The 10,541-nt window shown below is 38.8% G+C and overlaps 1 protein-coding gene across 1 annotated transcript; it reads left to right on the forward strand.

The window, feature by feature from the left end:
- Positions 1-9,102: 9,102 nt before the first annotated feature.
- Positions 9,103-10,320, forward strand: LOC115966762. The gene is made up of 3 exons (XM_031085927.1): positions 9,103-9,331; positions 9,506-9,937; positions 10,043-10,320. Exons 1-3 carry the CDS (start codon positions 9,103-9,105, stop codon positions 10,318-10,320), a joined length of 939 nt encoding a protein of 312 aa, XP_030941787.1.
- Positions 10,321-10,541: the final 221 nt, after the last annotated feature.

Here is a 10,541-nt window from a genome sequence, read left to right on the forward strand (position 1 = left end):
AACTCCCAGCCTCTTGAGAGTTGAGTTGAGACTTGAGATTTTCTTTATCTTTCCCCATTCCAAGCCTTTTAACTACGTCCATCAATAGGTAATCTCAAAATGTGAAAGAAACGAAGAAAAGGAAAATGTTATTAACTAAATATAAAATAAATAAATAAATTAAAAAGAGATGCAATTTTGAGATCTTAAATTTGAGTGCTCGTTGTGCGCCACATGCTACTTCCCTAGTGCCCACCTGCGCTACTAGCTAGAAAGGGATGACAATAACTAAAACATACCAAGATTAAGAAAGGGAAAAGTTAACTAATGTCTTACGAGCATTGATATATAAAATATTTTTAGAAACCTTTTAAGGAGATAGAATTTTTTTTACTAATTACTAATTAAGTTTTTATATTTATGTTGGGCTATCACTTGAACTATATGAGTGTGTGTCTCACTTTACACTTTACCAACTACAATATGTCATGTCTATCGTTTTCCCTTAAAAAAACTACAATATGTCATGTGTATAATATTTTTTTCTTTTCTTTTTATACCTTGCTTACTTTATAAGAGGAAAAAATGAAAAAAAAAAAAAATAATAATAACAAGTTGTGATTGATGGTAAATAAAATGGAGCACCCACATTGACATGAACCTTGTTTCAGCAAATTAAGATATATATTTAGGAAGAAATGTTCTAGTCTTCTAATTATATGAGCCTATCAAAACTTTTGTACCAGGGTTACCCAAATTCAATACCATTATAAAAGTAAACCCAGTTACGAGCATTGATATATAAAATATTTTTAGAAACTTTTTAAGGAGAAAGAATTTTTTTTACTAATTACTAATTAAGTTTTTATATTTATGTTGGGCTATCACTTGAACTATATGAGTGCGTGTCTCACTTTACACTTTACCAACTACAATATGTCATGTCTATCGTTTTCCCTTAAAAAAACTACAATATGTCATGTGTATAATATTTTTTTTCTTTTCTTTTTATACCTTGCTTACTTTATAAGAGGAAAAAATGAAAAAAAAAAAAAAAAAAATGACAAGTTGTGATTGATGGTAAATAAAATGGAGCACCCACATTGACATGAACCTTGATTCAGCAAATTAAGATATATATTTAGGAAGAAATGTTCTAGTCTTCTAATTACATGAGCCTATCAAAACTTTTGTACCAGGGATACTCAAATTCAATACCATTATAAAAGTAAACCCAGTGGTTGAAGTTTTAGGCGATACTACATAATTAGTGTCACCAATTACAAAAAAATAAATTCAACATTTATTTATGGCATTGTTAAAGTGACGTCAATCACTTTTTTTTTTTTTTTTTGAGTGAGACGCCAATCACATTTATTGTTAAATTAAATTGTAAACTTCTGTAATAAAATTTGTAGTATCTTTAGGATTTTTCAAGTTTTATAGCACCAATACAAATAAATAAATATAAACAAATGCATGTCTTGTAATTCAAATGGAGTTATCAAGCAAAGAGTGGTGGAGACGGCATTGGTAGAATAGATAGCAAAATTGTGAACCAAGCAAGAAGAATACAATTTTACTCATCAATGTATTTTTAATTGTAATATGGCTAATTCACTTAATTTTCTTGTGAAATAATCGCTATTAAGTAGGACTTTATTAATTTTTTTATTAAAAAAATGATTTTTTTATAGAAAATTTTAAAAAATAATTTCAGAAAAAATTTGTAAGTGATATATATATATACACACACACATATACTTGGAAAAGAATTTAGCCTTTTTATATAATCAAGAATTTTTACATTACATTTTTAAAAATAATTATGGTTATTTTTATTGTTGTAAGGACACGATTTGTAACGACCTAATATGATATTGGGTTCGCACGTAAAAAAGCCCCAAACAATATCATTTGTAGAGCGTGGGTTTGAAAGGCTAGGTCTTGGTCACCAGACGGTGGTTTGTCGTGGTGTTTATACAGAATTAAACTGTGTTCGCTCGAGGAGTCTTTCTCCAAGAGGCGGACTGGGAGGCTCTGGTTTTTGGCCATTTTTCCCAGCCGCCTTTTCCGGATCGCTTGTTTCTCTTTTTATATTAGCATGTATTCCTTATCCTTCGTCCACGTGTAGGATCGACTTTCCAAGGCTGATACTTGTCCCATCAACCCATACCCAAAGTGGTTGGGGGTGGTTGTAAAAGTTGAAAAGCATGGCTCTGTCTGGTGCAGAATGCTTTATTGCAGTACTGGCAACCTTTTATTTGTGTTGTTTCTGCACTGTGATCACTCTTCCTTTTAGGGACATTTATAGCATGCTGAGCAGGAGCTCGTCCTCGACCATTTCCTTAGGGCCGTCCTCGACTTTCATGGTGCGTCCTCGGCCTTGTATCTCATCGGCGCTGGCCTTGGGCCTTAACATGAAATGGGCTGGGGTCACAAATTCTCTGGCCCCACAATAGCCCCTCAAAATCCTGCTGTCCGACCTCTTGGTCGGAGAGGAGGGTTTTGGTGATGCCACGTCTTTATTGCGGTTCTCTTAGATCTACCCTTCATCAATGCGGGTGTCTCTTCATCTATCTAGGAAACACGCCGGACTACGAGACATTCCTCTGAATTCATTCACGATGTGCTCCTGCCGTTTCAGTGCTCGAGACGCGTCTTTAATGATTTCCCTTTACGAGACCATTTAAATTCGACGGTTATTGACGGCGTGGGGAAGTGGAGTGGGTATATTCCCGTTTACAGATTTTCTTGGGAATTTGGATAGATTAAATGCCTCCCGTTTTGCCCTTCATATAAGAAGAAAGGCAAGAGGTTACTTTTCTTACATAGAGACCTTTTAATCCTTTTAAAGTCTGAAACCTTTAGCCTCCCCCAGAGTTTCCCTTATCCGCTCACTTATACCTTGAATCGTGATACGTCCGAGACAGGAGCAGGAATGAAGAGACCATACCCTTCCCAGAAATGCCATGTTCTTCTGAAACTCAAAATGGCTCGGTCAGGGCAGGGATGACAGAGACTCAAGATATTTCTCACCCTCCCTTTAGCCAAAATCCGAAGCAGGGGCTCGTCGCGTCAAACTTGTGGTGCGACTGAGCTAGAGTCACCCATTATCAGTACCAGCCGCTCTCGTATGAGCATAGCTAACATGGTACCAGCATGTTAGGAGTCAGGACTGACGCAGAGAGAAAGTATCCCTGCTTCTTCCTCTCTTCCTTCATTGGTGCCTCCTTTTGCCTCCCCTTCTTCTTCTTTCCCATCACCAGATCCATCCTGGTGCTTTTCCTTCTTCCTCTTCTTCTCCTCTTCCACCAAGGGAGGTCCTCCTCTCAATATGGGTGCTATTGGGGCAGAATTTGGAAAGACTTCGGAGCAGAGCTTAAAAAGACTTCTAGTCGTTTGTTGTTGTTGTTGTTGTTGTTGTTGGTTTTTTTATTTTTTTATTTTTTTTTCTATTGTTTTTGCAATTCGTTTTCTGTATAGGCTTGTTTAAGCCCTTCATTGTACGCTGTAATACCTCTTTATATTAATAAAAGTCAACATCGTTTTATTTTGTATATTCTACCTCTTCTTTCTGAAATGGTTATGCCGTGAATAGACGTACTACCATATGACTTCTTAGCCATTTTTATAATCTGAACGATGCTTAGGGCCGAAATCCCAGTTAATAAAAGGACCTCGCTCTATGCTTATTGAAACTATCCGGCACAATAATGCCGACTTGAACAAATGATATTTAGGGAAAAAACCTTTGTTTGAGAGAAAGATGTAATTCTGTACTTATCGGGCTATTCGACTTGATAATGCCGTCCTAAAAAAAACAATACTTAGGGCTGAAACCCCTGCTAAGGAAAAGATGTTATTATGAACTCACTAAAGTTGTTCGACACAATAATGCCGACCTGAGAAAACGATACTTAGGGTCGAAACCCTCGCTAAGAAAAAGATGTTATTATGAACTTAATAGAACTGTTTGGCACAACAATGCCGACCTGAGAAAACAATACATAGGGTCGAAACCCTTGCTAAGAAAAAGATGTTATTATGAACTTAATAGAACTGTTCGGAACAACAATGCCGACCTAATAAAACGGTACATAGCCCAAAACGGCCAAGATGACAACTGAATGCTCGGTGCGGTGTAGGAGGTAACCATCCAAGGATGGGTTGTTCAAAGGTCGACCGTCCATGTGGGCCGCCAAGTACTTAGAGTGTTTCACCGCCTTCCTGATGGCTTTTGTAGCCTTGGCCCTTTTTTGGTATTTGGTCCGAGGACTGAGCGACTCAGAATTCTTCTTAAGTAGCTGACTTTTCCATAGGTTTGAGTCCGAGGACCACGCAATACCTTGGTTCTGTCCAAAACTTGATTTTTTAAGTAGTTGGTTTCCCCATAGGTTTAAGTCCGAGGACCATGCAATGCCTTGGTTCTGTCCAAAACTTGATTTTTTTTTTTTAAGTAGTTGGTTTCCCCATAGGTTTGAGTCCGAGAACCATGCAATACCTTGGTTCTGTCCAAAATTTGATTTTTTTTTTAAGTAGTTGGTTTCCCCATAGGTTTGAGTCCGAGGACCATACAATACCTTGGTTCTGTCCAAAACTTGGTTTTTAAGTAGTTGGTTTCCCCATAGGTTTGAGTACGAGGACCATGCAATACCTTGATTCTGTCCAAAACTTGATTTTTTAAGTAGTTGGTTTCCCCATAGGTTTGAGTACGAGGACCATGCAATACCTTGGTTCTGTCCAAAACTTGGTTTTTTAAGTAGTTGGTTTCCCCATAGGTTTGAGTCCGAGGACCATGCAATACCTTGGTTCTGTCCAAAACTTGGTTTTTAAGTAGTTGGTTTTCCCATAGGTTTGAGTCCGAGGACCATGCAATACCTTGGTTCTGTCAAAAACTTGATTTTTTAAGTAGTTGGTTTCCCCATAGGTTTGAGTCCGAGGACCATGCAATACCTTGGTTCTATCCAAAACTTGGTTTTTTAAGTAGTTGGTTTCCCCATAGGTTTGAGTCCGAGGACTATGCAATACGTTGGTTCTGTCCAAAACTTGGTTTTTTAAGTAGTTGGTTTCCCCATAGGTTTGAGTTCGAGGACCATGCAATACCTTGGTTCTGTCCAAAACTTGGTTTTTTAGTAGTTGGGGGAATTAACCCCTCGGCTATGGCGTGGGACCTTGGTTTAGGGGGATTAGTTTGTCGGCTAAGCCCCTAGAACCATCCGTGTTGCTGACGCTACGAAGCGCAGCCCCTAGTGAAGAAATGTAGCCCCTAGTGGAACTTTACACTAGAACACTACATCCGGCTGTTGGAAATGATGTGAGGGATTGTCTCAACCCACCACCTGTGCCAAGACACAAGCCTTTCCCACAGACGGCGCCAATTGTAAGGACACGATTTGTAACGACCCAATATGATATTGGGTTCGCACGTAAAAAAGGCCCAAACAATATCATTTGTAGAGCGTGGGTTTGAAAGGCTAGGCCTTGGTCACCAGACGGTGGTTTGTCGTGGCGTTTATACAGAATTAAACTGTGTTCGCTCGAGGAGTCTTTCTCCTAGAGGCGGATTGGGAGGCTCTGGTTTTTGGCCATTTTTCCCAGCCCCCTTTTCCGGATTGCTTGTTCCTCTTTTTATATTAGCCTGTATTCTTTATCCTTCGTCCACGTGTAGGATTGACTTTTCAAGGCTGATACTTGTCCCATCAGCCCATACCCAAAGTGGTTGGAGGTGGTTGTAAAAGTTGAAGAGCATGGCTCTGTCTGGTGCAGAATGCTTTATTGCAGTACTGGCAGCCTTTTATTTGTGCTGTTTCTGCACTGTGATCACTCTTCCTTTTAGGGACATTTATGGCATGCTGAGCAGGAGCTCGTCCTCGGCCATTTCCTTAGGCCGTCCTCGACTTTCATGGTGCGTCCTCGGCCCTGTATCTCATCGGCGCTGGCCTTGGGCCTTAACATGAAATGGGCTGGTGTCACAAATTCTCTGGCCCCACAATTGTTATCTTTCTGTTTTAATAATTCACTATTTTTTTTTAACTCATCTTGATGAATTTCTTAATCATTTGAGATTTTCCTCCAAATTTTCATTATGTTTTTATATTGCTAGTAACAAATTTAAGAGATCTTAAGAACCAATTTATTCTTATTATTTTTCTCTCTCTCTCTCTCTCTCTCTCTCTCTCTCTCTCTCTCTCTCTCTCTCTCTCTCTCTCTCTCTCTCTCTCTCATAGTTTTTATATAAAGTTTAATATTTTCTAGTAGAAATTTATGTTTAAAATATATTTACTAATACAAAAGGTACTTTCTACCATATAAAATTATAAGTCAACAATAAAATAAATTTTAAAGAGTAGAAAAATAGAATATTATTTATCAAAGATATTGTAACTTCACTAAACAATAGGTTTGGATTTTTTAAGCTATTTGGCTGTGTATTGGGTTTCTATAATAGAAGGGTTGGGCTACTTAATGACTGTGTATTGGCTGTGTATTGGTTGTGTATTGGCTGTGTTTTAGGTGTATTGGCTGTGTATTGGCTAGGTATTGGGTTTTTGTAATGAGAGCTTTAGGATGGAATTGTAGAGGCATTTGCAATGCCTCAACCGTGAGAGCCCTCAGAGCTCAAAATAGAGGTCATAAGCCAGATATAATTTTTTTGTGTGAAACAAAAGCAAATGAAGAACGTATGGAATATGTAAAGAAAAGGGTGGGTTTTAATGAAAAGGTGGTTATAGAGGCGAAGGGTAGAGCAGGGGGATTATGCTTAATGTGGAAAAACAATGTGCAAATCGAAGTGGTGGAGTTTAATAAGTATTTGATTGCGGTTAAGATTTTGGACCCTAGTGGAGACTGGAATTTGGTTGGATTTTATGGTCCCCCTTATGCAGCCAAGAAGAGAAAGGCTTGGGAGAACCTTTGTGCTTTGTTGGAGTCATTTCAAGAGCCTTGGATTTGCTTCGGGGACTTCAACATTGTTATGGATAGTGAAGAAAAGGATGGGGGAAGAGCTGAGTGTTCTATGTCCCCTAATTTTTTGAAGGACATTCTGTTTGAATTGGGAGCAATTGATTTAGGGTTCTTTGGAAGTAGGTTCGCCTAGAGGAAAAAGAGATGGGGAAAAAATGTATTAAGGGAGAGGCTAGACAGGGGTATCTCTAGCATGTCCTGGAGATTAGCTTTTCCAAAGGCAACCATTCAACATTTGGGTGCCATAAATTCTGATCACTGCCTTATCCTTTTGGACACTCAGCCAGCTGATCATTACCCTCCTAGGCCATTCAAATTTGAGGTTGCTTGGACAAGGGATACAAAGTGCTTTGGAATTATTGATGAAGTTTGGAAAGAAGAGGTGGAGGGATCAGATCTCTTAAAATTATGCACGAAACAACTAAACACTCAAATGGCGTTAAAGAAGTGGAACAAAGAAGTGTTTGGTCACTGCCAAAGGAGAATAGACGTGCTTCTAACCAAAATCCAAGAGATACAAAAGGAGGATGGCACGGAAGAGAACTGTAGAAAGGAAGCACATCTCCAAGCTGAACTGAACGAATGGCTCCTAAGAAATGAAATTCTCTGGAAACAAAAATCCAAAGAAGTTTGGCTCAAGGAGGGGGACAAGAACTCAAAATTTTTCCATCTATCTACCATCATAAGGAGAAGAAGAAATTCAATAGATGCAATAAAGAATGATTCTGGGGAATGGATCATAGATAAAAGGGAGATTTAGAAGCACTTTGTGGAAAAATTCAAGACCTTATTTAATGAAGAGGAAGTGGACTTTCCAGAAAATCTAGATAATCTAATCACCCCATGCATCACTGAAGAAGAAAATACGGAGTTATGCAGAATTCCAACTCAGTCTGAGATCAAGAAGGAGCTATTCCAGTTGCAATCTCTAAAAGCCCCAGGACCTGACGGCTTTCCTGCTCTATTCTACAAAAAATATTGGGCAATTGTGGGGGAGTCTGTTACAAGAGCTGTCACATCTTTCTTTCAAGCAGGGAGAATGCCAGATGAGGTAAATAACTCTTTTATTGTTCTTATTCCTAAATTACAAAGCCCTACGTCATTTAATCACTATAGACCTATTAGTTTATGTAATGTCGTGTATAAAATCATTACTAAACTGCTAGTGTCTAGATTGAGGAATATTTTGCATAAGCTTATCTCCCCCACACAAGCAGCATTTATTCCAGGAAGATGGATTGCCGAGAACCAGGTTATTGTCCATGAAATGCTACATAGTTTTAAGACAAGGAAAGTTAAATTTGGGTTAATGGCTATCAAAATTAACCTTCAAAAGGCTTATGACAGAGTGAATTGGAACTTCCTCCAAGTAGTACTCAAGAACTTCGGGTTTGATGGAAAATTTGTGAGTTGGATACTTGAATGTGTATCAACAGTGTCCTTTGAGTTACTAATAAATGGGGGAAAGACAGGGCAATTTAGACCTAAAAGAGGGTTAAGGCAAGGGGACCCTTTATCCCCTTACCTTTTCATATTATGCCAAGAAGTCCTTTCAAGAATTTTGGAGAAAGATTTTATGGAGAAGAATATTAGTGGGGTTAAGGCTAGTATTGGCAGCACTCCCATCACACATGTAATGTATGCGGATGATATTGTTTTATTCTCAAAAGCATGCAGAAGGGAAGCTAATGCCATTAATGAATGCCTGGAAAAATATTGTAGGTGGTCTGGACAAATGCTTAACAGAGCAAAATCAGGGATTATTTTCTCCAAGCTCACCCACCAGCAGACTCGCAGGGCATAAAGCATATTCTACAGATGAAAAGTCTTAAAACAGACTCTGTTTACTTGGGGGCTCCTTTATTCCTTACTAAGGCTCCAACAAAGGACTTTAAGTTCTTACAAGAGAGATTGAAAGCCAAACTGAATGGGTGGAGAAGTAAGACTTTATCATGGGCGGGAAGATCCACCCTAATTAAAATGGTGGCCCAAGCGTTACCTACATACACAATGTCTACCTTTGATATCCCCACTAAAGTGTGTGACAAGTTAGATGCTTTGACTAGGAAATTTTGGTGGAATCCAAAAAACCCAAATGGAAGGTATTTGGCTTAGGTGGCTTGGGAAAAACTTTGTCTACCTAAAGGAAGTGGAGGGATGGGATTCAAAAAGAGCAGGGATTTTAATAAAGCTCTTTTGGCTAAGCTTGCTTGGATGATTGCTTCAAATAGGGACAGTTTGTGTATGAACCTTCTGAGAAGCAAATACAAGGTAAGGAAGAATTGGATCCAAAGTGAACCTTCTAAAAATGCTTCCCCAACTTGGAAAGCTATTAAGAAAACCAAACCCCTTATTGCTAAGGGTGCTTGTTACCTTGTTGGAAATGGTACTTCAATTAATATATGGGCGAACCCATGGATCCCATGGCTAGATGGGTTTAAACCAGCTCCAAAGGATGACTCAATTCTACGAAACCCTTTGATGGTATCAAACTTGATATCTACTGAGGACCATTGCTAGAATCTACCTCTGCTTAATGAGCGGTTTAATTCTGAGTCAGTTGAAGCCATCAAAAAAACTCATATTCCTTTGAGGAGCAGAGCTGATAAACTTATCTGGGTCCCGAACAGCAAAGGGGCATTTTCTGTGAAATCTGTTTATAAGGCCAACCAAGACCCTCCTTGTGGAAGCTCCACAGTTCAGTGGCAAAAGATATGGAAGATCAAAGCTCATGACAGAATCAAAATGCTTCTATGGAGAATTGGGTCCAATGTTCTACCAACCAAAAACAACCTGGCATTAAGAATAGGGACATCTGATCCAAATTGTGTGCTTTGTGGCAGTGAACCTGAAACAACAACTCATTTATTCTTTCATTGCCAAGTAGCTAGGGCCATATGGTTTGGATGTAGTTGGGGCATAAGAACTGACAAAATGAGTATTGCATCAAACGAGGACATCCTCAAAATAATCTTGAATTTGGATGAGCTGAGTACTCTTCAAATGGCAGTCACCATAGAGGCTATCTAGCACCTCAGAAATCAGGTTCGGCATAATGGCAGTGAGGTGAACATTATCTCTACCATATGCAATGCAGAAAATAGAGTAAAGGAATATCTTATGGCTTTAGACCATGAGCATGACAAAGATAGAAGTGAGGAATTAACTTCATGGATGCCCCCTCCAAGAAACTATATAAAACTAAATGTGGATGCTGCTATCTCACAGGCTTTCACATCCTTAGCTGTGGTAGCAAGAAATGAGTCTGGCGAGGTGTTAAAGGTATGGACTAAAATTCATGATTTATGTTCTCCTACTCAAGTTGAAGCAGCTGCAATTCAGTGGGCTCTAAAGTTGGCTATCGATGAAAACTAGAGCGACATCGTTGTGGAGGGAGACTCAAAAATATGTTTAGATGTCCAAAGCTGAAGAACCATCTGATTGGTCCATTTCCTCCATCACTTGGGATACTACTGTTTTGAGTGTATTTTTTGATAATTGTAAGTTTTGCTGGGTTAAGAGATCTTTGAACTCAGCTGCTAAATATGCTGTTGCTCTTAAGGCAGGCTTCTTGTGTAATAAGTATGATTTGCCTC

This window comes from Quercus lobata, chromosome 11 (assembly GCF_001633185.2).
Source record: "Quercus lobata isolate SW786 chromosome 11, ValleyOak3.0 Primary Assembly, whole genome shotgun sequence".
Lineage (NCBI taxonomy): Eukaryota > Viridiplantae > Streptophyta > Magnoliopsida > Fagales > Fagaceae > Quercus > Quercus lobata.

What these genes read in the sequence shown, in the direction of transcription:
- LOC115966762 (XM_031085927.1), top strand. Translation starts at nt 9,103, where the DNA reads ATGGGATTCAAAAAGAGCAGGGATTTTAATAAAGCTCTTTTGGCTAAG. An exon ending in TTGTTACCTTGTTGGAAATG is followed by an intron (nt 9,332 to 9,505) that starts GTACTTCAATTA and finishes ATTCTGAGTCAG; the next exon opens with TTGAAGCCATCAAAAAAACT. An exon ending in CTTGAATTTGGATGAGCTGA is followed by an intron (nt 9,938 to 10,042) that starts GTACTCTTCAAA and finishes TATGCAATGCAG; the next exon opens with AAAATAGAGTAAAGGAATAT.